General features: G+C 40.3%; 1 protein-coding gene across 3 annotated transcripts in view; it reads left to right on the top strand.

Annotated features, from left to right (window-relative positions):
- Positions 1–26,056, top strand: part of RORA (RAR related orphan receptor A) — a gene marked incomplete at its 3' end in the record, with an annotated part of 693,863 nt that extends 667,807 nt beyond the window's left edge. For all 3 annotated transcript variants that reach the window (XM_084241126.1, XM_084241125.1, XM_084241124.1), the window contains 8 exons: positions 9,787–9,928; positions 12,505–12,900; positions 17,639–17,760; positions 19,372–19,504; positions 20,201–20,308; positions 21,523–21,633; positions 23,219–23,331; positions 25,892–26,056. In XM_084241126.1, the coding sequence (XP_084097252.1) occupies positions 9,787–9,928; positions 12,505–12,900; positions 17,639–17,760; positions 19,372–19,504; positions 20,201–20,308; positions 21,523–21,633; positions 23,219–23,331; positions 25,892–26,056 (1,290 nt within the window). The remainder of the gene's footprint in view (positions 1–9,786; positions 9,929–12,504; positions 12,901–17,638; positions 17,761–19,371; positions 19,505–20,200; positions 20,309–21,522; positions 21,634–23,218; positions 23,332–25,891) is intronic.
- Between the last annotated feature and the right edge of the window lie 980 nt (positions 26,057–27,036).

The raw sequence follows: 27,036 nt of genomic DNA, 5'->3' as shown, positions 1-27,036 counted from the left end.
TCACGTCTTAGTAACTGCTGTTCTTCCTTAGTTGACAGGGAGAGACGCAAGGACTTGTGGCAGGTCACAGACAGGGCCCCAGACTGGGGCAGGGCCCCCAGTGCTGGCTAGGCCACTGCTGAACGCATTCACTTGGGTTGGTCTAAGGCTGGCGCGTGACTGTGTGTAAAGCAGTTGTGTACACTTACCAAGTATGACACACGACGTCAGCTGTAATCAGAGATCATTTGCACATACAGTTCTACAGGGAGACCCATCATTATTGAACAGGAAAGTAACTGGGGAGATCCGAGCTTCCATGATTTATTGCCACCAGATGCATGTGCAGGGTTGGACCAGCTAACTTTTGCAAATGTGATTGCCTATTCTTGTCTAAAGAAGAAATTTCCTTAAAAAAGAAAAGAAAAGAAATTTCCTTCACCATTTGCTTCCTGGCAGACAGTTAGCTCTGCCACCCCACTTAAATTTTATTTCCTCTTCCTCTGCCTGATTTTAATCTCTGTCTTCCCTCTTTACCCTTCAAGAAAATTAAGTTGGTAGTTGTTTTCTTTTTACCTTTATCCAGGTACTTAAATTTCTGCCCAGGCTTATCCAAAGATATTTCTTCTTCCTCACCCCATGCTTCTGAATATGGGATTCCAAGATAATTAAAATTGTGACATGGTTCATGCTTTTACGTATAGGATTCTCTCATCCTTGCAAGTGGAATTCGAGGGACACATATATCCATTTCAACAGTCCCCCAAATTCTAAAACTTTAATTTTATCAGAAAATACAATATTCAGGCAAGCATATGAGCATTCATGATATATCATAGAATTATGAATAAATCTTGGTTGTCAAAAGCAAATGTGTAGCCCTTCCAAAGCGTCTGCCATTAGAATTCAGCAAGGCAGCTGTCAGCTGTTTTCTTGTAATTAAACAGCCAATGAGCAGCTAATTAAGACATATGTGTATACAGAAGTGGAAGTGGGTATGTTAATGAACTGTAGGAATCAATTCATTAAGTGAAAATTGTCAAAAGACCAAACATCAGATCAGCATTTCAGCCTGTGCCTCACTGAGGAGGAGCCCCAAGCAGAAGGGGTCCCCCCTCTGAGCAAGACCCCCAAACCTTCCCACCACACTTACAGATCTGTGACCAGCTGACCCATACTTTAAGACAAAACTATTAATAACCCCAATATAAATGCCATGTATATTTCAAAGCTTTTTATTAGTAGACATAGCAAATGAAAGTTTTTTCCTACCTGTCTAGAAACCTGGCATTTGATGCCCTATAAAATGCCATCTCCCTTACCTTCTCTGTACCATTTTCTGGAACTCTGACTACAGAATTGAGAAGTGGAACTATTTTTTTGTTTGTTTTATTTATGTTGTTCAGTCTACCCAACTTGTTTTTCTTCCTGCCTCTTTGATGGTGCATGAAGAAGACTATGGTACTTGCAGTACGATGCATCAGAGGCTCAGAAATTCAAATCCCAACTCCACTCCTTAGCTGCTATGTGACTTTGGACACCTGGCTTAATCTCTCTGCATTTTACTTTTCTCATTTTTAAAACAGATACAAAAATACTTACTTTGCAGAGTTGTTGTGAATTGCAAATAAATGTTTGCAAAGCATCCTACATGGTGCCTGGTATAGAACATGTGCCCAGCACATGATTGTCACCACTATTTTTATCACTACCACCATTTACCCACTGTCATTCATTCAGCAACTATTTGTTGACTTTTTCAAGTGCTGAGCTTGCTTCTGGAAACAAACAAGGCAAGAGAGATTAGTGATACAGCAAGTGAAGGGCTTTGAGGGAGATGCCCACAGGGCTCCCAGGGCCCATGTATATGGGAGAGGTAAGGTCGGGAAGGCAAATACCCCAGTCAATCCTGAAGGGACAGAGAGAGCTGACCTTTGAGCTAGTGTGGACACGGTGGTCTAAGCTTGGCCAGCTGTGACTCTGGAAGAGGGCTGTGTGGAGGACAGTTGTCTGAACGCATGGCCACAGCCCAGTCATCAATGGGGAGCCATCCAGGGCTAATATGTAGAGAAGTGAGCTGATCAGACTGTGTTTTTGAAAGACATCTTCAGCGATGGTGAACATGGATCAGAAGTAGTGATCGTGGAAACAGGGAGAACAGCTGAGAGGCTCTATAGCTTCAACTCAAAATGATAGGTATGAGAAATTGAAAAACTTGCAGTAAAGATGGAGAGAAACAGATGGATTTCAGAAATACGAAGATGGAAAGATGCTACTTAATTTAAGGACGATGTGGATGGGGTGGGGAAGAATCAGGGTTGAAATAAAGTCCACCTTTCTTCCTTGAGTAGCTGGTATGAAGGTGTACCCTTAACTGAGCAGGAAAGCACTGGAGAAGCTAAGACTGGAAAATGGACAGTGGATGAAGATAGGCCCTTTTTGGAGCCTCCCTGGTGGCCATGGGGTTAAATCTCAGTGCTATCACTGCTATGACCTGAGTTCGATCCCCAGCCAGGGAGCCAACCCACATAGTGCACAGCAGACCTCTCCTGTCTTGCCTGCTGCTCCCCTCAGCAGTGTAGTTCAGTAAATCTGCCTTTTCTGCTCCCCACTCTGTCTTTGGTGAATCCTCTTATCACCACCACCCCGATACCTCTGGCCTAGACCCCAGTTCTTCTATGCAAAAAAAAAAAAAAAAAGGTCATTTTCTATCTTTTCAGCTAAAATTTCTGGAGTATATTTGTGTGCGCAGAGGGAGGACAGGAGGCTATAGGAAGCCAAGCCATAAGTCTGGAGTAAGGACTATCTGAAGTAAGGAGGAGTAACTCAGACAGCCTACAAGGAACCTGAGCATCCAGCAAGCACTGGGCTTGACCCAGTCACATGCTGGTCCATTTTTAATAACCAGCTCTCTGAAAAAGTATCTATATTTATGTATATAACTATAGCTCAACATACTTTGCAAATAGTGAAATCAGCTTCCTATAGACAAAGGATCCTCACTGAAAGCTCTCACTGATTTCTGCTGAACTCTTGCCTCCATACCTGTGGTTGCATTGATGAGAGACAGTGCCAAGCTATTCGAATGTCAGTGGTATTTTCATTTATGGTAATGATTAAGAGGAAAGTGAAATGAAGAAAACGTATTTTGGAACTTCATGCTTTCATCAGTGCTGATGTGAGCAAGTTCCTTGCTAAATCAGATAATGCGTTTTGAATACTGAAAGGTTTCCTCAATTTTTGGGGTGCTATTCACAACATGATGCCTATAGACATAAATTTAACCTACACTTCTCATTTTTTTCATCACTTTTTAAATGCAAGCAATAAGCAGAACAATAAGTCAAGCCCCAATTTGTGGCATTTGCCACTTTCTGTGGTATAAATATTCCTACCACATAGTCAACTCACATCTCACTGAATGCAAAGTAGGGAAGAGATGTACAGTAGCATGTGGTTTTGTAGTATCTCTACCATACAAATATGTAATCACCTCAAAAGCATGGATAATGATAAAATAATAACAAGTTAACTTTTAATACTCATTATGATTATGTTTAATGTATTCACAATCAGGAATCACAAAATTCCTGAAATGTTTGTGTTCTATTTTTGCCGCCTGGTGTGAATCTTCTCCTGCAGACCCTGCCTTCAGTCCCCGTCCTGGGGAGCACAGCCTAGTGTAGTCAACGAACATTTTCCAAGTGCACAGCTAATTTGTTTAAAATTAAATAAGCAGAATTTTCCAGGGACTCGAAGGTAGAAATCAGAAATAATACCTAACGAAAGGCGCTTTAAGAGGCTAGACAAGATGAGGGAGGAAACGCTGGAGACTTCTTTGAGACAGTGGAAGCTGAGCAGTGTGGGTCTCTGTGTGTGAGGAAATCGAGACTATGTGTGTGGCATCAGTCCTGTAGTCCAATATGAAAGAGGAGATATTTAAGTGAGAGGGTACCACATTGAAAATAAGAACTCTGAAGTTGGAGTCCCAGCACTGATACTTCCCGATCCTGGGACAACCCTGAATAAGTCACATGCTCTTCTGAACTTCATTTTGGTTCTTTCCAAAAATCAGAAAACTAAAGTAATTCCAGACTTTTTTAAAAAGAAGGGGGCTGCATCTTCAAGAACCTTTGTTAGATTTTATCTTCTTTTTTGACCTATAACGTGGCAATTTCATAAGTATGTCTGGACTGGATCCCCCAAAGTTCTAGATAAATAGAGCTAAAGTAATTTTTTTTTTAAATCTCCATGGATGATCTGATGTGTTCTCTGTTTGAGAACTACTGAATCCGATCATCTCTCAATCTCTTTTAGCTGGAAACACCTTGTGTTTTTTTAATTTACTATTTTTATTAACTGCATGTTAGTATGCTGCCACTAGGTGGTGGTAGTGTGCTACAGTCTCACAGTTGGCACTGACCTGAAATTCATCTGGGTCACTTGCTGCTCAAGCCCACCATGTTTATAATGGCACATTTCCACCTTTTTTGCTATCCATAAAAAGGAAAATTTTACAAAAACCAAAGAAGTAATTGGTTAGCCTATAGTTTAGAAATGAAACTCCAAAATTTTGACTTTTAATACCTTTTCTCACTTACAGCTTTCGCACTTTAAATTTTACCCACTTCTACCCAAAACCCCACGCCCAGGGTTTGTGCTGTCCCTGCTTTCTATGTGGACTCAAACTTCCCCTAGAACTCACGTCTGGTCAAGATTCCACTTCTACACTGCCGGGCATACCTTTAGATAGGAAGGGACCCCCCCCCACACACTGACTTTCTGCCTTTCTTCCTCATCTTCGTTACTCTTCTCCCTCTTGTATGTTCATTTGTTTTAAATGTTTCATCAGCTTAACTTCCCGAATCCTTAAACCTTTGAGAAATACTAAGGAGTGCTGAAAAAGAGTTTTTGAAAAAGGATAACCAAATCATTTTGTCCAACATGCAAAGTTCAGTGTTTATCTGAGTCACAGTGGCTGCCCTCTCTCTCCCCTCACGCCACTCCCTTGACCCTGCTTGACCCTTCCCATCTGGCATTTGATAGCTCTCCTGTGGGCATGACTAGTGATTGAGTCCAAAAGAAACATCTCTGGTTCTTAGCTGCGCCCCTCCTGGCACTCTTAGCAGGCACTTGCTCAGCTGACTCATAGAATAAATGTGTTGTGAAGAGCAAGGTGTATCTCTTCTCTTGCTTGCTTTCCCCACACGCCTCACAGCAGACACATGTAGAAAGAAGCGTGATCCTTTTTTGAGGAGGTAGCTTGGAAGCCAGAATCGGTTCTGCCCTGTTGCCGTTGCTCAGAGCACATGTGGAATGCCTCCTGGATTTGCCCTGCAATTTATGGCCTAATGACTCAGACATCTTTAAAGATAGTGACTGTGTCCTTAAAGTAAGTTTGTTATTATTGCTTTGTCTGTTTTCTAAACAAGCCAAAGTAACTTAGAAATAAGGTGAACAAAAGGGAACTTAAAACTCTGATCCAAAATCAGGGGAAAATCATAAAATCATAAACCTGGCTTTCTTGTATGACTCTAACCCCCACCAAAAGGCAGCTGTAAAAGCAGTCTTTCAAGTGCCTGGCACTGGGATCATAAGCTCAAGGGGCTGACCCAAAGGTAGTCTCATTTCAGAGATCACTCTCACAACTTTGTCATGCACACCTTGTCTCTACACTGGCTGACTTGTGATTGCCCTGTAGGAGAATGCCTGAGTGGAATTGTTCTGCTACACAAGGGAAGTGAAAAAAAATAAAGGGATATTAAAAGGATGTGTTCTGGAGTTAAGCCACATGAATTCATATCTTACCTTTACCCTTTGCTAGAGGTGGGGTTCTGAGCAGGTCACTCTGCATCTGGAAGCCTCCATCTGTTCTACCTTAAAACTAGAGAAATGATAATAGCTCACTGCCCATGCAGGCAAGGTTAATACTGTGTCCTAGAGAACAGGGTGCCTAGCACATGGTCAGCACTGTTTTAATGATGCCTGAGATTTGCTTTAATCAGGGAGGTAAAGACACGCAAAAATGACTTTCTGGAAAGAAGTGTGTTGTACTGACAGGCTCCTGGAATCAGGAGGCCCAGCATGGCATGCTGCAGCACCAACTGGAAGCAGCAGGTTCTGCCAGGAAGAAAAGCAAGTGAGGGGCAAATGTGGGCAAGAGCCTATTTTTTAATTTTTTTTTTACTTATATATATTTTATATCATTATTCATTTTTAGACGGTGTTTGCTTCCCTCCCCCCTCTCTCCAGGTATAATCCGCATAGAATTTCCTTCACCAATTCACCCATGCACCTTTCCTCTGGAAGGAGTTGGTGAGCCAGGGTAAACAGGCCTAGGAGGGGATAGTTTAATTAATGTCACAGGCTTAGAGCCTGAGGGCTCTCTGTTGTTGTCTGGTGTCTGATCCTGGAGTGGTTTGGACGGGGGAACAGTGGCCCAGAACATGAGAGCCTGTGGAGTAGGTAGTGAGTGTGTGGGTTCTGGATTGGTTGGTTTACATATGAAAAGCATATTCTCTGGCAAAAGTTTGCTATGTCCAAAAATTAGCTGGTCCTGGGAAGCACAATCCCTATTGGGTCAGCATGGCACCAGGATGTCAAAGCATCAAATGTAGAGAATAAAGAAATATGATCAATGCAAGTACTTATTAAGATTGATCTCATCATCATCAATCCTTCTCAGAGTTCCCCTGTAATGGAGCAAACTGGAAGTTATGTATAACTTCTGTGTTAACATTCTGAAACTGTATTAGTGACAGTTCAATGCTAACATCAGTCTAATATTTGGGAACTGAAAAGCAGAATCCTTTTTGTTAGTTTAATGACCCAGCCAGCATTATTGGAGAACCACATCTAGTTTTGGATTTTGTAAAGAAGTGGAAAAATTAGAGAGAATCCTGAGACGAAATAGTAATGGTGTAAAAAAATCCATAAAGAAAAGTGACAGATGCTGTGATTTGATCTAGAGTCATGATATTGGCAGAGAGCTTGCCTACCCTTAATTACTGGTTCATGTGAGGAGAAAACTAGAAAGCTCTGACATTCTCCATATTCAGTGATCATAGAACAAAATGAAACAAACTCATTGTGAATCAAGTAAAATTTAAATTTGTCCTCAACTAAAGAAAAGGCAAATCCTGATCCTCGTTCTGCAGGCACCCGCAGTGACAGCAAACAAGTAGGGTCTGAATGGTGGTTGAGTCTCAACAAAGAAATAGACACCTTTCAGCTTTCACAGAGATTATGTGTCTCAGACTCAACTGAATACCTAACCAGGTGACCTCTTGGTAATCTCTCAGGATTATCTGTCTCTATTACCATTTCTATGTTCTTCAGTTCTCTCCTTTGAGCCCCAATGTTTTACTTTTTCTCACTTCCTTTTCACAGAGGGAAAAAAAACACACACACATTTAAAAAAAAAAGAAAACAAATCAAAAAAAAAAAAACCCTATAGCTTTAGATGGTTTGTGAAAAGATTGCTACACAGAAGAGACTGGACTTGATATAGGCTAGTTTTAAGGTGTAACAGAGAGACCATCTAAGGCCCTGGGGTCCCGCCTGCCCATGTTTAGTTTAGTGAGCAGGTTGGCAGAGAGAGATGGGGTGAGAAGTCTGTGCCCTGCCCTCTCCCTTCCCAGGTTGATTCCCAAAGGAAAAACAGGACCTAAGGTCACATACCTTACATTCATTGAAATTCATCTACACATCTCACAGCAGTTATATTTGATCTTCCCAAATAGCTCATATACCTTCCCATCTGCATATTGTATATTGCAGAAAAAATTCAGAAAGTACAGATAAACAAAAAGAAAATTATCATCACCTAGGGTCCCACCAACAGTGTCAATGATTCTTTTCATTTGAGGACATAATTTTCCATAGCTCCTTCTATATTAAACATAAGGATTTTTTTTAAAAATGCAAAAGAATTATGTTTAGTTCTTTAGTTGTTTTTTAGGGGGGGAGGAAGAATATTTTTATCATCGTTTAATGTCAAAAATTGTTTTATTGAAATACCATTTTTAATGGTTGCAGACTATTCCATGATACAGATACAGGTATCCAAGGTGACTTCCATTTCACTAATGTTGGACATTCAGAACTTTTCCGAATCTCTTTTATATCACAGATAGTGCTTTGATGAACATCCTTGCAGATAATTTTTGTACAATTCTGCATATTCATTGAAGATACATTCCCCAAAGGGGAATTATTGGTTCAATGGATAAGCATGTTTTTAAGGATTTTGATACAACTGCCAGATTGGCCTCTAGAAAAATTCAAACCCTTTTTAGTTTGCTCACCATCTGTCAGATCTTCAGGATTTTATGTCTCCCCTCTTCACTGGTGTCCTCTGTGTTGGGGGTCATCTATTTTGCCATTAAAGATTTGAAGACAACAATACCTTTCCTGTATGCTTCATGCCTTTACTTCTTAGAAATGACTCCTCTGGTTGACTTCTTTTTTTCTTCTGGGTATATCCCTAGAAATAAGTCAACAATAAGAAGGTAGCAAAAAATATCCCCATTGTTTGGAAATTTAAAAAATATGTTTCTAAAGATACTTGAAATCAATCAAAGAAAAAAATTCTATTCAAAGTTAGAGTATCTTTTTAACTGCAGGATAATGAAAATGCTATATAGCAAAACTTGTGCGTTTTATAGGAAAACTTGCAGCTTTAAGAAAAGGATAAACACTGAAAATGAGTGTGAGCTAGTAAGAATCCAGCTCAAGAAGTTAACAAAAAATAAATAGCTTACTGAATGAATGAGAATAAGTGAATGAATGAAACTCTTGAGTGTGGCAGCTTGGCAGCTCATTATCCATCCCTCTCACTCCTGAAATAGTGCCTGACAAATAACTGTGACTTGACGAACATCAAATGGGATTTGTTGAATCTTAAAGACCTGATTGTGAATACATGGTATTTCAAAACTGTCAAAGGTTAGGGCCTCCCTGGTGGCACAGGGGGTTAAGTCTCAGCACTATCAAGCTATCTGCAGCCACTGCAGCATGAGTTCAATCCCCGACCAGGGAGCTGAGCCACATGGTGCAGCAGACCTCTCCTGTCTCGCTTGATGCTCTCCTCACCAGTGTATTTCAGTAGATCTGCCTGTTCTGCTGCCCACTCTGTCTCTGGTGAATCCTCTCACCCCCACATCTCTGGCCTACACCCCAGATCTTGTATGCATAAGTAAATAAATCTTTAAAAAAAACTGTCAGAGGTTGAGTAATAGTTCTAATATGATTGGTCTACCAACATAATCCACCCAAGTGTCATTTAACTTCAGTAGATTCTGACTTGGGGAGTGGGAAAGGGCTAAAACGCAGTGATTTAAGCGGGGTAGTGCAGATCACCACAGTGTGCCAGGTTGCAGCTGCCCTGAGCTGTAAGAAGGCTGCATCTTCCTTATCTCTAAACATCCCAGAGAAGGGTTTTGTGTTTATTTTACTAAAATATTTTGGAAATAAATGTTAATGATAAGTCTGTACTGTCCCATCAAGCACATTGCTTTTGATCATCAGAAGTCTAGAGCCACTGATCTTGTGCCTTTCACATAGGCAACCCTCAATTGGAGGTAAAGTTTTGCATGTGTAAGGGACAGGAGAGTAGGCTCTGGGGATCAGTTTGACTCAAGGAAAAAGAAGTGACTTTAATTTCATTAATGATCTCCTGGATTATTCTACTACAAGTTTAATTCTTCATTAAATATTAATGCTGCTAAATGCTTAGTATACTGCCTTTTAGTATCATACAACTCAAACTGACACTAACCTGTTTTATTTTTCATAATGGAATCACAGGGCTTTTTCAGGAGAAGTCAGCAAAGCAATGCCACCTACTCCTGTCCTCGTCAGAAGAACTGTTTGATTGATCGAACCAGTAGAAACCGCTGCCAACACTGTCGATTACAGAAATGCCTTGCCGTGGGGATGTCTCGAGATGGTGAGCACCACAGCTTGAGTTGTACAGTAGTGTGGGGTCATGGAAGTGCATTCTCAAACATGGATCTAGATCTGCCAAAATATGTCCCCCTGTTCTTCTTCTCTCCCTCCCTCCACCCCCAACACACACACTTGGTGGCTCATGGATTTCACAGCCATTACTTCCTCCTCTATTATCCATCCAATAGTGAACAGGCCGTTGGGGGTGATGTGGAGAGGTGTCTCTGTGACTAGAACACCTTCCAGTTTTCAACATTTAAGACACTGCACGAGTGAATTTGATTGAATTTAAGTGTCATCTGAGGGCCTTAATAAATCTACCTCCTATAGGCATTTCCCAAGTTGGAAATGCAAACCAGAGAGAATTGCTATGTGCTTTAACCTAGTAAGCATGTTGGCAGTTGAAGTGAATTAGCTTTTATGCTAAACTGGGTACATTGAATCACTTGCCAAAATCAAATATTTATACATACAGAACATGTGAAAATAGTGCAAAGTATGGCTCAATGATAAATGCTCTTTTCATTAAAAAAAGTTATTTTAAGAGACTATCAACCATTCAGTTGCAAAACATTTCTAGATATTCCTGGAAAACTGTCTTGAGTGCAGTGAATTATCAATACCAGATTTCAAAAAGTTATTCTTATGCATGAAAATTGGGCAAAAAATACAGTGGGTACATTTTGAGGACTTTTCTGAATATACTAGCTGGCTGACTATATCAGAAGCTCCCTTTGAAGGAAACATCTCTTCAGTGGAGCTTCAGCCTGTGGAAAAATATTTCTGAGTATCATGCAGGCGTTCTGAAAGCCTGCTGTCCCCATAATAGAGAGTCCTGGACCCGCCCAGACCAAGTTACATCCTTCAGAACCTGGTGCCTGAGATGGCCTCTTAGAATATGTGGGAACAAAAGTGAAGTTTTTGACATTGGTAGATGCAAGTCCCAGAACTTACGCCATATTCTCAGAAATTCCCAGAGATGTGCAACTCTGCAGACTTCATCTTTTAATGGTGCTAAACTGACATCACTTTTGAACCTGTAAATAAAATTACAGGTGGTGTGGGCCTGTCTCAAGATGTTATACTCAGGATTTTACTTACGGGATCTGATTATTGTTAATATGTATGCAAATGTTAAAACACATTTCAAAGTTACAGCAAAGTGAGTTTACCTATGAGTTTAATCTCCTTGGGTATCCTAGAATATTCTTTTTTAAAGACATAAAGCACCTTCAGTTTGCCTTCTTGAGATTTTGCCTGTAAGTGATAGCACATGTTGCTGTGACTTTGGAAAATGAATGGGGTGGGGGGGACAGGATACAATTAGAAGCTTGAAATTTAGACCCCACATCCTCCTGATTGCCATCTAACCAGCCCCACCCAAGTTTGTCACCTGAGTCGTGGAAACTGGAAATTGACCAGTATCCACCTCATTTGTTTCCTCTGTGCTGAAGAACAGGATGTGCTCTTTGGCAGGAAAAGAATCCTTCAGCTGGCCTGAGGGGATGGCCTGGTTCTCCATCTCACTTCTATCTCTCCTACCTGTGCTCACCAGAGCTCTGCTGGTGGCCAAGGGGTGAATTCATGCATCCTGTCAAGTGCAATTTTGACCATACTGAATTAAGAGATCTTAGTCCCTCCAGCAGAAACTCTGTCCTGCATGTACAGAGCAGAGCTGAGAATAAATGGCTAGCAGGAGAACGCAGACCAGGAAATCATAGGGTTTTTTTCCTCCTTAATTATCTGAGCATCTCAGAAGTCATTTGGGGTTCTGAATGAACTGGAAAGTTACTGCAGTTGTTGCTCCACTTTGAATATGGAGACACATCACAGGGAGAAGCACTGTAAACACAAATTCACCCCGCAGGGACCCTGTACGTTTGCCCTTTCCATTTGTTTACCCTTTCCACAATTCTGACACTGTTTTTACTTAAGGCTAAAAGTTTAAAGATGGGTCATAGTGGCCCAGGGCTTCACAGGGACCACCACCAGCCATGAGTAGAAAGGAGGCTCCTCAGTCCAGGCAGGTTCACAAGTGTGATTTGGTGAATGGCGAATCCCTTGTCCAGTCTGTTTAGGCCTCTCAACCAGGCCCCAGATTTGGCAGTTTAATCAGAAAGAGACTTCTTTGAGTGTACAGAGCAGTGAAGTGAATGAAAATTCAGCTTTGACGGCTTGTGCTTTATGTCCCTCTGTGGGTCTGTGCATCCTTGCAGTTGTTCCAAAGACTGGGAAGAGAAAGAGGTTGTCCAGGTGAGCTGCATGGGTGGAAAGTAAACATTAAGTCACATATCAGTGGTACCCTAGGTATACGTGACAGAGGGAAATGTGGATGGTCATTGTTCTGGGTCTCTTCTACCCATCCTGCTTCTGAAACAGTGCCTCTGAGATATGTCCTTGCTGTTGGGATATGGAGCAAACCCTTTTAAGGTGGGACTGTTTTGACCTCTGGATCATGCCCTTATTTTGTGATTTATCATTGCAATTCTAAACTTTAAAGGAACCCCTAATTCATACCAGAGAGGATAAGGAAGAAAAGTACATTGTATAAGGTGTGGTTTGGCTTTTTTCTTCCAGCTGTAAAATTTGGCCGAATGTCGAAAAAGCAGAGAGACAGCTTGTACGCAGAAGTGCAGAAACACCGGATGCAGCAGCAGCAGCGAGACCACCAACAGCAGCCTGGGGAGGCCGAGCCGCTGACGCCCACCTACAACATCTCGGCCAACGGGCTGACCGAACTTCACGATGACCTCAGCAACTACATCGATGGGCACACCCCTGAGGGGAGCAAGGCAGACTCTGCCGTCAGCAGCTTCTACCTGGACATACAGCCTTCCCCGGACCAGTCAGGTCTTGATATCAATGGAATCAAACCAGAACCAATATGTGACTACACACCAGCATCAGGCTTCTTTCCCTACTGTTCTTTCACCAATGGGGAGACTTCCCCAACTGTGTCCATGGCAGAACTAGGTAATTGCTTCCATATTTTGATTGGGCTGAACTAGGGCTTTGGGAAGTCAACTGAGTATGTCTGATGTTCCTCTGTTGAGTTATGTTATTAAAGAATACAAGCAGAAAAGCAGTTCACCTTTATCATTGGACCCCCTTCATAATTCCACCCTGCCCCCTTAATTGTGACCCTCCACCTTTGTTTCCTCTCTACATCCTCTCAGAGATGAGACAATAGGAACTTAAAGCAGTCTGTAAATTCCACAGAAAATTGTAAGTTCAGGGAGTGGCCCCATTAACTTCATTATTTATTTAGCTATACACCAGGTATTGCTTTATACCTAAAGTCACAAAAAGGCCAGCCCAGAAGCCACCCAGGCCACAGACTTTATTTTTAGCCTATCCAGAGTCTTAATATTTTTTAATTAGTTGCTAAAATTTTAAACCAGGCAATTATACCTAAAGTTCAGATTTTCAGCTTCTTGGTGGGAGTGGTGGTCTAATTACACTGGGGCAGCATTTCTGAGTGACAGCAACTGGCTGGCACAAGGTAGGTGTTAACACCTTAAAGGGTCTCACCCCACTTCTCCCATTTGTATCTTCTGCCCATGCCTGTAGGCATTTAAGTTTTGCAGCCCTGGTATATCCTATAAATGGTAAATGGAGATTGATTCGTTGACATGCCAAAATACTTTGGTGATGGGTATTGGTGACAAAACTGATTTAGCTCGTGGAAATCTCACTATGCAAGGGGGGAAAAAAAAAAACCACCTGTCATTTCTCTTAGGAGATGGGATCTAGAAATGTTGACAACACAAACAATGGAACACTTTGATTTCAAGGAATTTGTGTTACTACCCTGTGTAATGGTTAATTGATTTTTAATTACTTCTTTTTAGAGTAAGTTTGATAAGACCCTTTGCAGTTTTAGGATTTGATCTGCTCCTCCTAGTGGTTCCTCACTTAAGGTTATAATCCTTTGGGGTATTTCAGTTAGTTGCCGTGGAGATGGCTAAGTTGATGTGAGGAGAAAATGAAGACTTCAGATGGAAAAGAAACAGCAGGTTCTCACTTGAGGACAGAAGTCCTCAGTTCACAGAAATAACGGTTGTGTTCTTTAGATGGTTTCTCCACCTCTGTACCCCATAAAACATTTTAAGTGAAATTTATATTTCCAGTAAAATCTTTCTCCAAATAGAACAAATTGAATGTGCTTTACGGTTTTTACACAAGCCCCTCTTTATGGGTCTAAATTTAAATCCTCAAGAGCAGGGACATTTTAAGCTTGGTCTTTAACCACTGAACAGCATTAAAGGTATATTGCAGCTCTTTTGATTAACAGAGAAACCTCTGAACTAGAAGCCAAGCTGAGCAGAGGTAGGTTTGATTTTTTTTTTCCTTGAACTAGAACAAAAACCTTCCATTTTTGTCATAAATCTTGGTTGGCTGAGCCTTAAGCAGAACTGTAATGAAAATCAAATTTTTAGAAGTGAATAAGGATTTGATTGAAAGCTGACATGATATCATGAAAAATGACCTGATTTACTTTAGGTTTGCTTCCACCTTATAAATACTAGTGAATCTATCCCGTTTTCTTGTCAAATGTTCAACTCTGAAATAAGCCTACAGGGCTTAGCCAGTGTTGCCTTTGACTACAGCACTTTGGCTAGATGTGCACTGATACCTGAGTGAGGCAGAATTGGCCAAGTTGATTCCCCCGGTCCTCAGTTTCCCCACTTCCATTTCCTCTTCCATCATTTCACTTTCTAGGGTAGTCTAGGAGCCCTGTGTCCTCATACTTCTTTTATGTTCTCCTTAATTAGTGATTTTTCATGTGTATTGTGGCATTTTCCAGCTTGAATAAAATTAACTCATTTGTGGGATTAGTTCCAAACCCAACATTAAACAAGAATTTATCGGGGCCTCCCCGGTGGCACAGCGGTTGAACGCTGGGTTGAAAGGCTGCCCGCAGCCTCTGCAGTGCTGGTTCCATCCCCGGCCGCTGGGTGAGGGTCCCACATGGCGCACAGACCTCTCCTGCTGCCCGCTGCTCCCCTCAGCAGTGTACTTCGTCAGTCTGCCTGTTCTGCTCCCCGCTCTGGCTCTGTGAATTCTCTCACCCTCCCGCGCCTCTGACTGTACCCAGTGCTTGTATAAATAAATAAATAAATCTTTAAAAAAAAAACCCAAGAATTTATCTGAAAAGAATATAATTGGGCTCAAATTTTCTATCCCAGTTACATGCACAAAACAGTTTGAGGAGCTCAACGTTGCATGAAAGCGGCCACAGACTTCTCTGCACCTTCTTCAAAGCTCTCTGTAGTCCCCCAGTATTTCCTTTGGGAATTCAAGTCATGCCATCTCTTTACCCAGGAGTCTTGGCTTCATTTCAGACTAGATTTTTCATCAGATTTTAAACAAATGAATCCAAGGTTACGATTGGAAAGTAAATTTTGTACATTAACGTACTTTAAGTCCAATTCTATTTTCAAGAACAATATCTACAATCCATTACTATTAGTAAAAATATGCCTGCATCCCTAGCTAGCAAATTTTGCTCCCAATAAACAGGTAGGACCTGGACTATACATTCCATATGAACAGTCTAAGTTCATTTGAAAACAAAAAAGGTAACTACACTTGTTACCACAATCAATAACTAATGCCAATTGTGGGAAATTTCACTGATAGAAGTGGGCAAAAACAAGAAGTCAGCTTTATATAGATTGTGGTCCTAGCTTTGCTGTAGGTTATACCACCCAGTGTAAATCCTGTTACTTCTGCAAGCTGAAGTGGCTTTACTTCTAGAATAAAAAGATTTAGAACAGACTGGAGCCAAATTGTGTACGATTGAATCACTGGCCATTTCCAGCTGTGACATCTTGAAAAAGTTACTCATCCTTACTGTCACTCAGTTTGCTCATCTGTAAAATGGAGATAAATGAATACCTTCTTCCTTGGTTTGTTATGAAGACTGAGTGAGAAAATACATATGTTCAGAATATATATGTATCAATTCTATGGTCTGGCACATAAGTGTTAACTATTCTCATCAGTCTTAATGTTATCTGTAAACTGAGGGCAAGTCCAAAGTTCCTTCCCACTATGAAAATCTGTGATTAACTCAGAAGTCAGGACTTTCTGACCGAAGCCTCGAGACCTTGGCTGTATTGATGAAGTGAGCATGGTTGAAGGGGCAAACTGATTTGACTATTACAAAGTAAGTTATCCACTGAGCTCCCACCAGCAGCCTGTTCTCCTAGTTCTTGATCCCCAGATATTTCACTGTTCGAGCAAGTTTCTCCAAGAGACTACTACTTCTTAACTTTTACTCAGTCTGACCATATTCTTCTATGATGAAATGGAGATTTAAAAAGAGCAAAGTGTCTAAAATCATACACTTAACCAAATCAACTGAATGGAATCAAAGGGAGTTAATGAGAATGCAGCCACTGCCCTCTACTGGACCACAAGGTACATTGCATCACTAGTTTGCATTTGTAAAAACTGCTCCCAAATAGGTAGGAATGAGTGGAAAGAAATGTTAGGATAACGTGAAACAAGACACTGAACATATTAGCACATTCAGATGCATAATCTAGAAGAAGAAAACTGTGAGTCTCATCCTTCACCTCATAGGATCCCCCTCTTCCCTGTAAACATTCTTCATCACTTTTTTTTAATCTACAGAAATTGGTTTACCATTCAAACATTTATTTTCTTGTTTCTGACTCCCCATTATTCTTTTATTTACTCTCCTCTTCTATGCACAGGAGTCATTGACTTTAAGACACATCATTTACTTTGCCCTTTTTCAGTTCTATCAAATGTTTTTCTTCTCTTTGTCCTTTGTTTACTGATTCCCCAAACCAACATTCATCTCTCTTTTCCCTGACAGTTATCTTTTATCTTTCTTTTCTGATATAATCCAATTCTGTGCTTTATTGTCTGATGTTTTGAACCGTCTGTTCAGTGGGTCCCTACATATTCAAAAAATCACAAAGTTCCTATAGAAACTTTGTTGGCATGTATTTCTTATAGTATTTTCAAATCCCCTTCCCTCCAGTATGATATGAATTCATCCTAATGTTCAACTGTTCTTAGTTCTCACAGAAATAGGTGCTATTTTTCTCATTTTACAAATGAGAGAAAAATGAAAAACAGAGACGTTAAGTAACTTACTTAAGATCACAGTTAGTAAACAGCAGAGCTAAGAGTCAAACCAAGGCAGTCTGACTCCAGAGTTCATCTCTTAACCACTATACTAAATGCAGTGAAATAGTTGACCCTCAGTCATGCTGGTTTTGTTATTGTCAGGAAAAATCAAAGAGACAAATAGGTGTCATCATAAAAGAGTATCATTTTCTAATTGTTCAAGAGTAATCCTCCCTAGGTCAATGTATATGGTAGATGTGTTTTTATAAAAATCCTAGGAGGAGGCTTTGTCAATCATTTCCCACAGCCATCTAGGTCAATATTTGTTCTGGTGTAAAAGCACAGAACAAAGTCAAGATCAGGAGAGTCATTTGAAGTCATCAAACTTTATTGCAAATGTTGACTTTGTTTATTCTTCATCCTCATGTTCCAAAATACAAAATATCCCAGCTTGCTTATTTAAATGTATAAAGATAATTCAAATTAGTTCAGCATGTTGCTTTCAACTGGTGGCTTTGTAAATCATGTGCTAAATAGGGAAAACACTGGTCATGCAAAGAGGAACATGGCTTTTCATGCTTGTGATCTCCTATTTTCTCCATAGAACACCTTGCACAGAATATATCTAAATCACATCTGGAAACTTGCCAATACTTGAGAGAAGAGCTCCAGCAGATAACGTGGCAGACCTTTCTGCAGGAGGAGATTGAGAACTATCAAAACAAGGTATACTCTGAGGAATTTTACTGAGGATTGAGGCAATTTGGGGAAGGGTATTAGTAAAGGAGATTTGATCAAGAATACAGACAAACCAAAGAATGATGGTCTTTCATCAGCTATCACATTTCTGTTTAAAAAAAAAAAATCTTTATTTCAGAGCTGATCATGTATTTAGAGTTTTGTCATCTAACTGAGATGTTAGCATGCAAAATGTCAGCAATAGCAAATAAATTTCATTGTTGCCTATAACTACACACATATCTCCTTCCATTTATCAACAGGAGGCTAGATTAAGCAACTTCCATAAATAAATTGGGTTTTGTCCCGATATCACAATGGATGATTTCAAAATACAGAAGTTGACATAAAATAATCTCAGGCCTTTGTTTCCAAGGGGTCCATAATTCCAGTCTGATATGAGACTGACAAATAGTGGTGCCACTTGTCACTGTGTAACACTCTGCTCGACAAACCACCATCCTGGGAATTGAAAACATCAGGATTAGATGATGACTCTTGACTCCTAATTCAGTGTGTCCTCCACCCCATCATATCAATGAAAACAGTCTTAAACGAAGACTGGGGGAACAACTGAGCAGCACAACAGATCTAGATTACCCTGTAAGTAAATTGGAGAGTGGCTCTATAAAAGGAATTAAACAGAACAGGTTGGTAAGGGCAACACATCTCTCCACTTTTGAGGTAGCAGATAATGCTAGCAGCCCAAGTTACAAAAGAAGCAAGAAAGCAGTAAGAGGGCCTCCCTGGTGGCACAAGGGGTTAAGCCTCAGCACTACGAAGCTATTGGCAGCCACTGCAGCATGAGTTCAATCCCCACGCAGGGAGCTAACCCACATGGCACAGCAGACTTCTCCTGTCTTGACTGCTGCTCCCCTCAGCAGTGTATTTCAGTAGATCTGCCTGTTCTGCTCCCCACTCTGTCTCTAGTGAATCCTCTTTCCCCCATACCTCTGGCCTACACCCAGCCCTTGTATGCATAAATAACATAAATCTTTAAAAAAAAGAAAAAAGAAAGAAAGCAGTAAGAAGCAGCAAGGCATGTGGCATGAGATTCAAAGTTAGAAATGCTTGGATTTGAATCCCAGCTCCAGTGCTCACTAGCTTCGAGGCCTCTTTGAGGCCTCTGTGTCCATTTATGGAAAATGGAAAAAATGTTCTTGTGAAAATGAAATAAGACACAAGATGTCATAAAACACCTAGCTCACAGCAGGTATGCAATAAATGTATTTGACTTCCCTTCTCCCTATAATTGGTGCTAAATTCCCCAGGGCAAAATAATTGCCTGAAAGAAGAATCTACTTTGCTCTTCTCTGTGTCGTGCAAGGCTTTCCCACTCTTGTTTTCATCTTGTGCTGCATATATGCTCATCACACCTTCCCCTTGCCCCTTCACCACCATAAAGGTAAGAGAGGACGGGAGATAGGAACAGGAAGCAATCATTATAACTCAAATAACTGGCCAGCTGTTTATTTTTTTTAATCTTCTAGCCTTTCTGAATCCATTTCCGAGCAGGGATTTTGCAAAATGGGAACAGGTTAGCCAGTGGTGCTGAGAATATGAGTAACCGCTTGTGTTAATGTGTTTCCCCTCTAACAGCAGCGGGAGGTGATGTGGCAATTGTGTGCCATCAAAATTACAGAAGCTATACAGTACGTGGTGGAGTTTGCCAAACGCATTGATGGATTTATGGAACTGTGTCAAAACGATCAAATTGTGCTTCTCAAAGCAGGTATGTGCTTTGCAAGTGAATTTTGAAATTTCTTCCTAACCTGCTTTCACCTGCTTGTTAAAGAACTGCTTGGTAAGGAAGGTGTCGGGAACAGTTCTTCTCCAATGATAATAGCTCTAGTTTTCCTTAGCAAAAACCAAGGTCTTTTTAAAGGTTTTTGAACTGTTTGCAGGAATCATTCCCTCCATTTTGCTTCTCCTCCGGGTGAAAAGATTAATTTGAAGGTCACCTGTTATCCCCAATTTCACCGTCATCTGTGTTTTATTTCTACTCTCCAGGTCCTCTGAAGGAAGGTTACATTTTGTTGTAACCTTTGGAAGGTTACATTAAGTTGTTAGGTTAAAGGTTGTTGGTGGAACCCAGAGAGTGATCCCTGTTTCTTTTGTTTGTTTTAACAAAGAAGAATAAGTGTTTTCCTAGCAACTCTGAGACAGTATATTATGAGTCAAAAGCATGCTAGAGAAGCGATTTGTAGATCAGTCCCTTCTTCAATAAAGCAGCCCTTAACTTCAGCACAGTTTTAATTGCACTGGTGAACTTTGCCCTTTGGGATGGAAAGCTGATATGATTGACAGCCGAGGAACTAAACTGCAAAGAACACCCACTGAGCTGATGCAGAAAGGGGTCTCTGCATTAGCGCCTTCCAAATAAACTCTCTAAGATGGAATAATCCAAACCGTTTCTGCCTCTGCGTAGGTTCTCTAGAGGTGGTATTTATCAGAATGTGCCGTGCCTTTGACTCCCAGAGCAACACCGTGTACTTTGATGGGAAATATGCGAGCCCCGATGTCTTCAAATCCTTAGGTAAGAGGCATGCTGGGAGCTTTGTCTTTAAACCGGGCTAGAGGAAAAGATGGGAGTTGGGTGAAAGCTCTCATTGAACAAAGTGGACACAGTGGTTATTTGGAAACAAAAAACTAAAGGCTTTTATAACTGTCTTGTTTTATAGTTAGTCACTGTAGAAAATTCAAATAGCTCAAATGCCTTTTGTCTGTATTACACATCAAGGTTTACAAGTTGGTTATCTAGTTGGTAATCAAAGAGATTTATATTATAAATCCTTCCCATTGCCTTCCAGATTTTAAGAACCAGATTTGCAGGGGACATATTATTCATATAAAGTAAAGAATATGATTTGATACAGGAAATCAAGCAAAGAGCTATAAGTCTGCCGAGCCGTACTCCTGGAATGACTGCCGTTAATGAGAATTAATTGCAGATGTCAAAGAAATAAATTATAACTAAGCAAAACTCTGCCATAAACTTTAAAAATAAATTACTTTGGATTTCTATAATTTAAAAAAAAGGGATATAGTCTTTAAGAAGAATGGGATGGTATTCAAGATATGTAAGTGATTTTTCAAACAGTTAAATGACAGAAGACATGTATGTCAGTTTAATATAACCCATTGCCATTTAAATATACATATAACATGCAAGTCTGAAAGAATAGACATCAAACAAATAGTCATTTGGGGAACAGATTGTTATTTTTATAGGACTCACATTCCTTGTGTGCAGTTTTGTAACTAATACACCCAAATGTAGCATTTGTTAGCATTTTTAAAGGTGTTTGAGGTCAAATAGAGCACAAACCAAAAATGAGTGAATTTAACACTTCAGTTAGGTTGCAGCTGTTAGATTTTATTGGTTAATAGTGGGGCTTTAAGTCAGGTAGCCTGGCTTTGAAACTCAGCTGGTATTTTCTATCTGTGTTACCTATGTATATGACTTTTCTGTTCTGGGGGTGTGTTGAGACAGGAAGTAGTTAGAAATCTCTTAGAGTAGTATTTAAGTTACTCACTACACAACGCAAGTTCTCTGATTATTTTGACTGATGATGGTAGGGTTAATGGTGATATTGACTAACCATATTTTCCTTTAAAATTTCAAGCTTTTACATTAGAATGTTAATTACTATCCTGTCTGATCTTCAATTACTAGATTCACCTTCTTCCATATATATCACCTAGGATAATAACCAAAATCCTAAACTGTCTTTATTTTCATTTTGACAGGTTGTGAAGACTTCATTAGCTTTGTCTTTGAATTTGGAAAAAGTTTATGTTCTATGCACCTGACTGAAGATGAAATTGCATTATTTTCTGCATTTGTACTGATGTCAGCAGGTAGGCGAACCCCCCCCAAAAAAACCATTTAATTTAATGAAAAAAATCATTTAATGAAAATCATTTAGTTTTCATAGTGTCCAGGTGAAGATTTTTAAAAGGTTCATAACTTTTAATGGGTATAGAATATTCTGGATGTTACCAAGAGAAGCTGTCACCCTTGTTAAATTTAAATTTTTCAAATGACAACCCCCCATACATACCCCTTCTGGAACACCTCATGTTGTTGTTATAATAAAATCTTAAGAATGGAGAGTGAATATAGCTCAGTGCAGAGTTAGCCTCCTGATTCCAAGAGAAAAGTTATAGTAGAGTAGGGTTGCCGTTCTTAACTCCAGTCACCAAGATAACGTGGTTTTTAAAATATACTACTTGGGGGCCTCCCTGGTGGCGCAAGGGGTTAAGCGTCAGCACTATGAAGCAATCTGCAGCTACCGCAGCATTAGTTGGATCCCCAGCCAGGGAGGTGACCCACATGGCACAGCAGACCTTCTCCTGTCTTGCCCACTGCTCCCCTCAGCAGTGTATTTCAGTAGATCTGCCTGTTCCATTCCCTACTCTGTCTTTGATGAATCCTCTCACCCCTGCACCTCTGGTCTGCACCCCCAGTTATTGTATGCATAAATAAATTAATGTTTAAAAAATAATAATAAGGGCCTCCCCGGTGGCGCAGCGGTTGAGCACTGGGTTGCGAAGCTGCCCGCAGCCTCTGCGGCGCCAATTCGATCCCCAGCTGCTCCCTGGCCACCGGAGGAGGGTCCCACATGGCGCGCAGACCTCTCCTGCCGCCCGCTGCACCCCTCAGCAGTGTCCTTCGGTCCTTCTGCCTGCTCTGCTCCCCGCTCTGGCTCTGGTGAATTCTCTCACCCTCCCGCGCTTCTGACTGTACCCAGTGTATGTATAAACAAACAAACAAACAAACAAACAAACAAACAAATAAATAAAACATGCCTCTATAAAAAAATTAATAATAATAATAAAATAAAACATCCTTTTTCTTAAAATCCAGTTGGATGTCATTCTCAAGTTTATTTGAATTTGATCCATGTTTTCAACCAATACTGCCTTTAGGGGATCATTAGCTTTGTAAATTTACTGTCTTCCATTTGGAATTGTTACACAAAAAACTTTATCCTAAATTACCAACCCTTATTTTTTTTTAATTCTATTGACAGTTCCACTTACCTTGGATTATAAGATTATTTTTCAATTTGCTAGAAAGACTGGCAGAAATGGAACAAGCCTTTCTTCCAGAAATTTAATTGTCTAAAAACTGGAAGGGCCATGGTGGTTTTATTTGCATGCATACTAGTGTGGCCTTAGATTTAATGGGTATCATTCTGGAATGGGAATAATCCTCCCTTCCTTTAAGTATCAGTACAAATAAAAAGGTTTAACGCTGTTGTATAACCATCCTAGATCAGTTTTCTACTCCTTAAGGAGCAAATTTTGAAGGAGGAATGCTAGCCTTTTAGTCTCTAAATATGCATTATGTATAATGATCTGTGTCTAAAAGTCAGGAGGAATGGGGGTGTTCTGAAACCATGTGGGAAGAATGCTAAGGAGTATCATGTTTCATGTTTAGATCGCTCGTGGCTGCAGGAGAAGGTAAAGATTGAAAAATTGCAACAGAAAATTCAGCTAGCTCTTCAACATGTCCTACAGAAGAATCACCGCGAAGATGGAATACTAACAAAGGTGAGAGCCAACGGTTTTCATCTTGAACTGTCCCAGTTGCCAGTTACTCTTACAAGTCATTTACCAGCACCCCAAAGTAATAAGCAATAGGCTACTGAAAAGAAAAGATACCTCTATTTCAAAAAATTCCACTGGGCCAAAAATCAAGTTGAATTCTGTTTATCTGGTTATAAAGTACCCTGCAATAATAGGGCACCAGATATTATTAAGCATTAATACACTCTGAAAATACTCTATTCCATCAAAATTGAGCATAAAACAGAGGTAATGTTCTGTGTTCGGTGTTGATATAAATTAGAAGAGGACAAAAAAAGAAGACAAAAACTTGCCTCTGGGAGGGAGGGAAAATATGAGAAAAAAAATCTTTGAACTTAAGAGGAAAATGTTATGCAGTACGAAAACAATCAGGATAACTGTACGTTCTAATAATAGTTCTATTTCCATTAAATTCATTAATAATCAACAGCAAATGACTTTTGCATTTTCTTCATCGATTTCCCGTTATTACCCTGTACTCAAAGCATAAGGTTTCATTTTTGCTAATTATTATCTTTCACAATAAAAGTACAATTAGGATGTCAACTTAAAATATGTTAATATCCTTCAGTGCTAGTGCTAATACTAATTATTTGCTCTTATAAATATCAACCATATTCTTTCGGAGAGTATTTTATATGTCATTATTCAAGAAGATAATTTGAAAGGTTTGTTGCGGGGGGTGGGGGAGTTCCTGTTTGTTTTTTCTCCCAATAGCTAAACTAGGTCATAAAGAAGAAATTTGAGGCTGTTTGCTATTTGGCTTTTGATTTTGCACCTGTTAAAAGAGAACTTGAGGCAGGAATGGGAAATAGAAGGAAGAGCTCTCAGGTGCTTTACTTTCTTTTTTTTTTTTTTTTTTTTTTTTTTTTAAATAGAGGCATGCTTTATTTATTTATTTATTTGTTTGTTTGTTTTTTGTTTATACATGCACTGGGTACAGTCAGAAGTGCGGGAGGGTGAGAGAATTCACCAGAGCCAGAGTAGGAGCAGAGCAGGCAGAAGGACCGAAGTACACTGCTGAGGGGAGCAGCGGGCGGCAGGAGAGGTCTGCGCGCCATGTGGGACCCTCCTCCGGTGGCCGGGGAGCAGCCGGGGATCAAACCGGCGCCACAGAGGCTGCGGGCAGCTTCGCAACCCAGCGCTCAACCACTGCGCCACTGGGGAGGCCCAAGTGCTTTACTTTCTTCATTTTTCTTACCCATATGCCAGGGAACTGTCAGGTTCTTTTATTATAGAGAGAACCTAACACTCAGACAAAGCTTATGATCTGATGACATCATTACTTAGAGAGGATTTCAGATGGTCCCACTTATAATAGTTCAACTTAGGATTTTTTTTTTTTTTTTGATTTTGTGATGGTTGAAAAAAGTGCTTTGCATTAAGTAGAAGCTGTACTTCCCCCTCCTTTGAATTTTGACCTTTTGCCTGGTTAGTGATATGTGGTCTTACACCCACATGGTGCTGGGCAGGGCAGTGAGCCAACTCCCAGTTAACCTTGTGGCCGTAAGGGGAGAGGACACTCAATGTGCTGTTGCCATGTATTTTTGCCTATTATGTTTTGTGTTTTCACATCCCACTGTGTCCACAAAACTTTAGTCTGTGCCTGAGATCTTGAATCCTTAGTGGAGAATGTAGGCTGTATTAGATGACTCTGTTCAACTTTAGGCTAATATAAGTGTCCCGAGCATGTTTATGGTAGGCTAAGCCTAAGCTCTGTTGGAGGACAAGTACTAGATGCATTTTTGACGTTCAGCTTATGAGGACGGGCTTATCAATAAGGACTTATACCCGTGTCAAGGATTGAACTAAGTGTTTTGCACTTGTATAGTGTTTTAAAGTTTAAAAAGCATTTTTGCCAGTATGTTAACCTCAGTTGTACCAAATGCATCAAATGTGTTATCAAAGTTCTCAAATTCATCCTCAACTAGTCAGTGCTGCGACTCCATCCGGGTCTCTGACTAGTCTTTATTTTTTTTTAACTCAAGATTCTTTTGCTTTGTTTTAGGCAAAGCTCTTTCTTGAGGAGAAACTTGTCACTGAAGTTGGCTAGTAGTTGCTCTGCATAAAATATGTGAGGGATGCCATCGTCTCTGATTGCAGGATGTCACCTGCTGGTGACTGTGCCCCTCGCTGTCTTTGTCGCCACAGCTCTTCCTTTGCCCAGCACGCAGAAGGCAGGGCTTGGCAGGGTAGAGCAGGAAGCATATTGGATGAGAGGAGGAGCGATTTGGGTTCCTGTTTTGACTCTGTCACTTTTGCTTGTAAACATTTCACTTACAAACATCATTTTGGGTCATTAAGTTATTTGTCTTCAAAATCATATCTAATCTGTACGTGGTATTCTCTGGTGTAACTGTACCATCATTTACTTGTACCCGCCCTTTATCGCTGGACATTTAAGTTGCTTCAAGTGTGTTTCATTCACCTTTATAAACAAAGCCATAAAGATCATCCTGATGCCCTGACTTTTGATTCTTGTGTCTGTTCTCTCCTGACTTTGTGTCCTTTCTTCCACTTACAGTTAATATGCAAGGTGTCTACATTAAGAGCCTTATGTGGACGACATACAGAAAAGCTAATGGCATTTAAAGCAATATACCCAGACATTGTGCGACTTCATTTTCCTCCATTATACAAGGAGTTGTTCACTTCAGAATTTGAGCCAGCAATGCAAATTGATGGGTAAATGTATCACCTAAGCACTTCTAGAATGTCTGAAGTACAAACACGAAAAACAACAACAAAAAAAATTAACTGAGACACTTTATATGGCCCTGCACAGACCTGGAGCGCCAACACACTGCACATCTTTTGGTGATGGGGTCAGGCAAAGGAGGGGAAACAATGAAAACAAATAAAAGTTGAACTTGTTTTTCTCATGCATATGATTTCCATTATGCCTACAGATATGGACCCTTTTTCTGTCTCAACTTCTTGATCGTTGACCTCTGTTTACAGCAGAAGGAGGGTACTAAAGAGAATTTCCTTTTCTTGTAGCTCACTGCCCACAGACTTTCTACAGAGTCACCAACCTGTCGGTAACAACAGAGCCCAGCAATAATCGGTGATCGGTGTGCATAGCGGAGGTTGCAGCATTACTTTGCACAACTTGCTCTTTGTTTCATGAAGGAAGTTTTTATTTTTTCACCGATTATTGCCAGTCAGCAGGATGGCATGAAAAGGGTCCATAGCACTAGCAACAATAGCATTATAATATATTACAGGGTAAATGGGCATGAAGACTATATATAGCTAAAAGAGATATTGTTTATATATTGTTTTAATTAATATAAAATGTAGTTACTGGTGTAGCTTTTCCTGTTGAATTGATAAGGCACTTTCATTTTGCACCTTTTTCTTTAAATTAAATGCTAGCGTGTTCACTGTCGTGTCGCATGTGCACCAGAAACACAAGTTTAACTGAGAAGGCTTGGAAGGTACGTCGGGAGGTATTTATGCTGCTGTTTACAAAATTACTTTTAAAAGTCTGGCTGGTCATATCTAGAAATCACAATGTTGGATTTTTTCTTTTTTACATGTGAATTGGGAATTAGACACAGAACTCTCCCTGAATTATACTTTGCTTTTGGGTACATTTAAGGATAGATGTGTTTATGCTTCATACAAAGTTGAATGGTCGATTGGTGCTGTGGACTTAAACCATGA

The sequence above is a fragment of the Talpa europaea genome (assembly GCF_964194135.1).
Source record: "Talpa europaea genome assembly, chromosome: 8".
Taxonomy (NCBI): domain Eukaryota; kingdom Metazoa; phylum Chordata; class Mammalia; order Eulipotyphla; family Talpidae; genus Talpa; species Talpa europaea.
The sequence above is the reverse complement of the archived record's forward strand: the minus strand, read 5'-3'. Positions and strand labels throughout refer to the sequence as shown.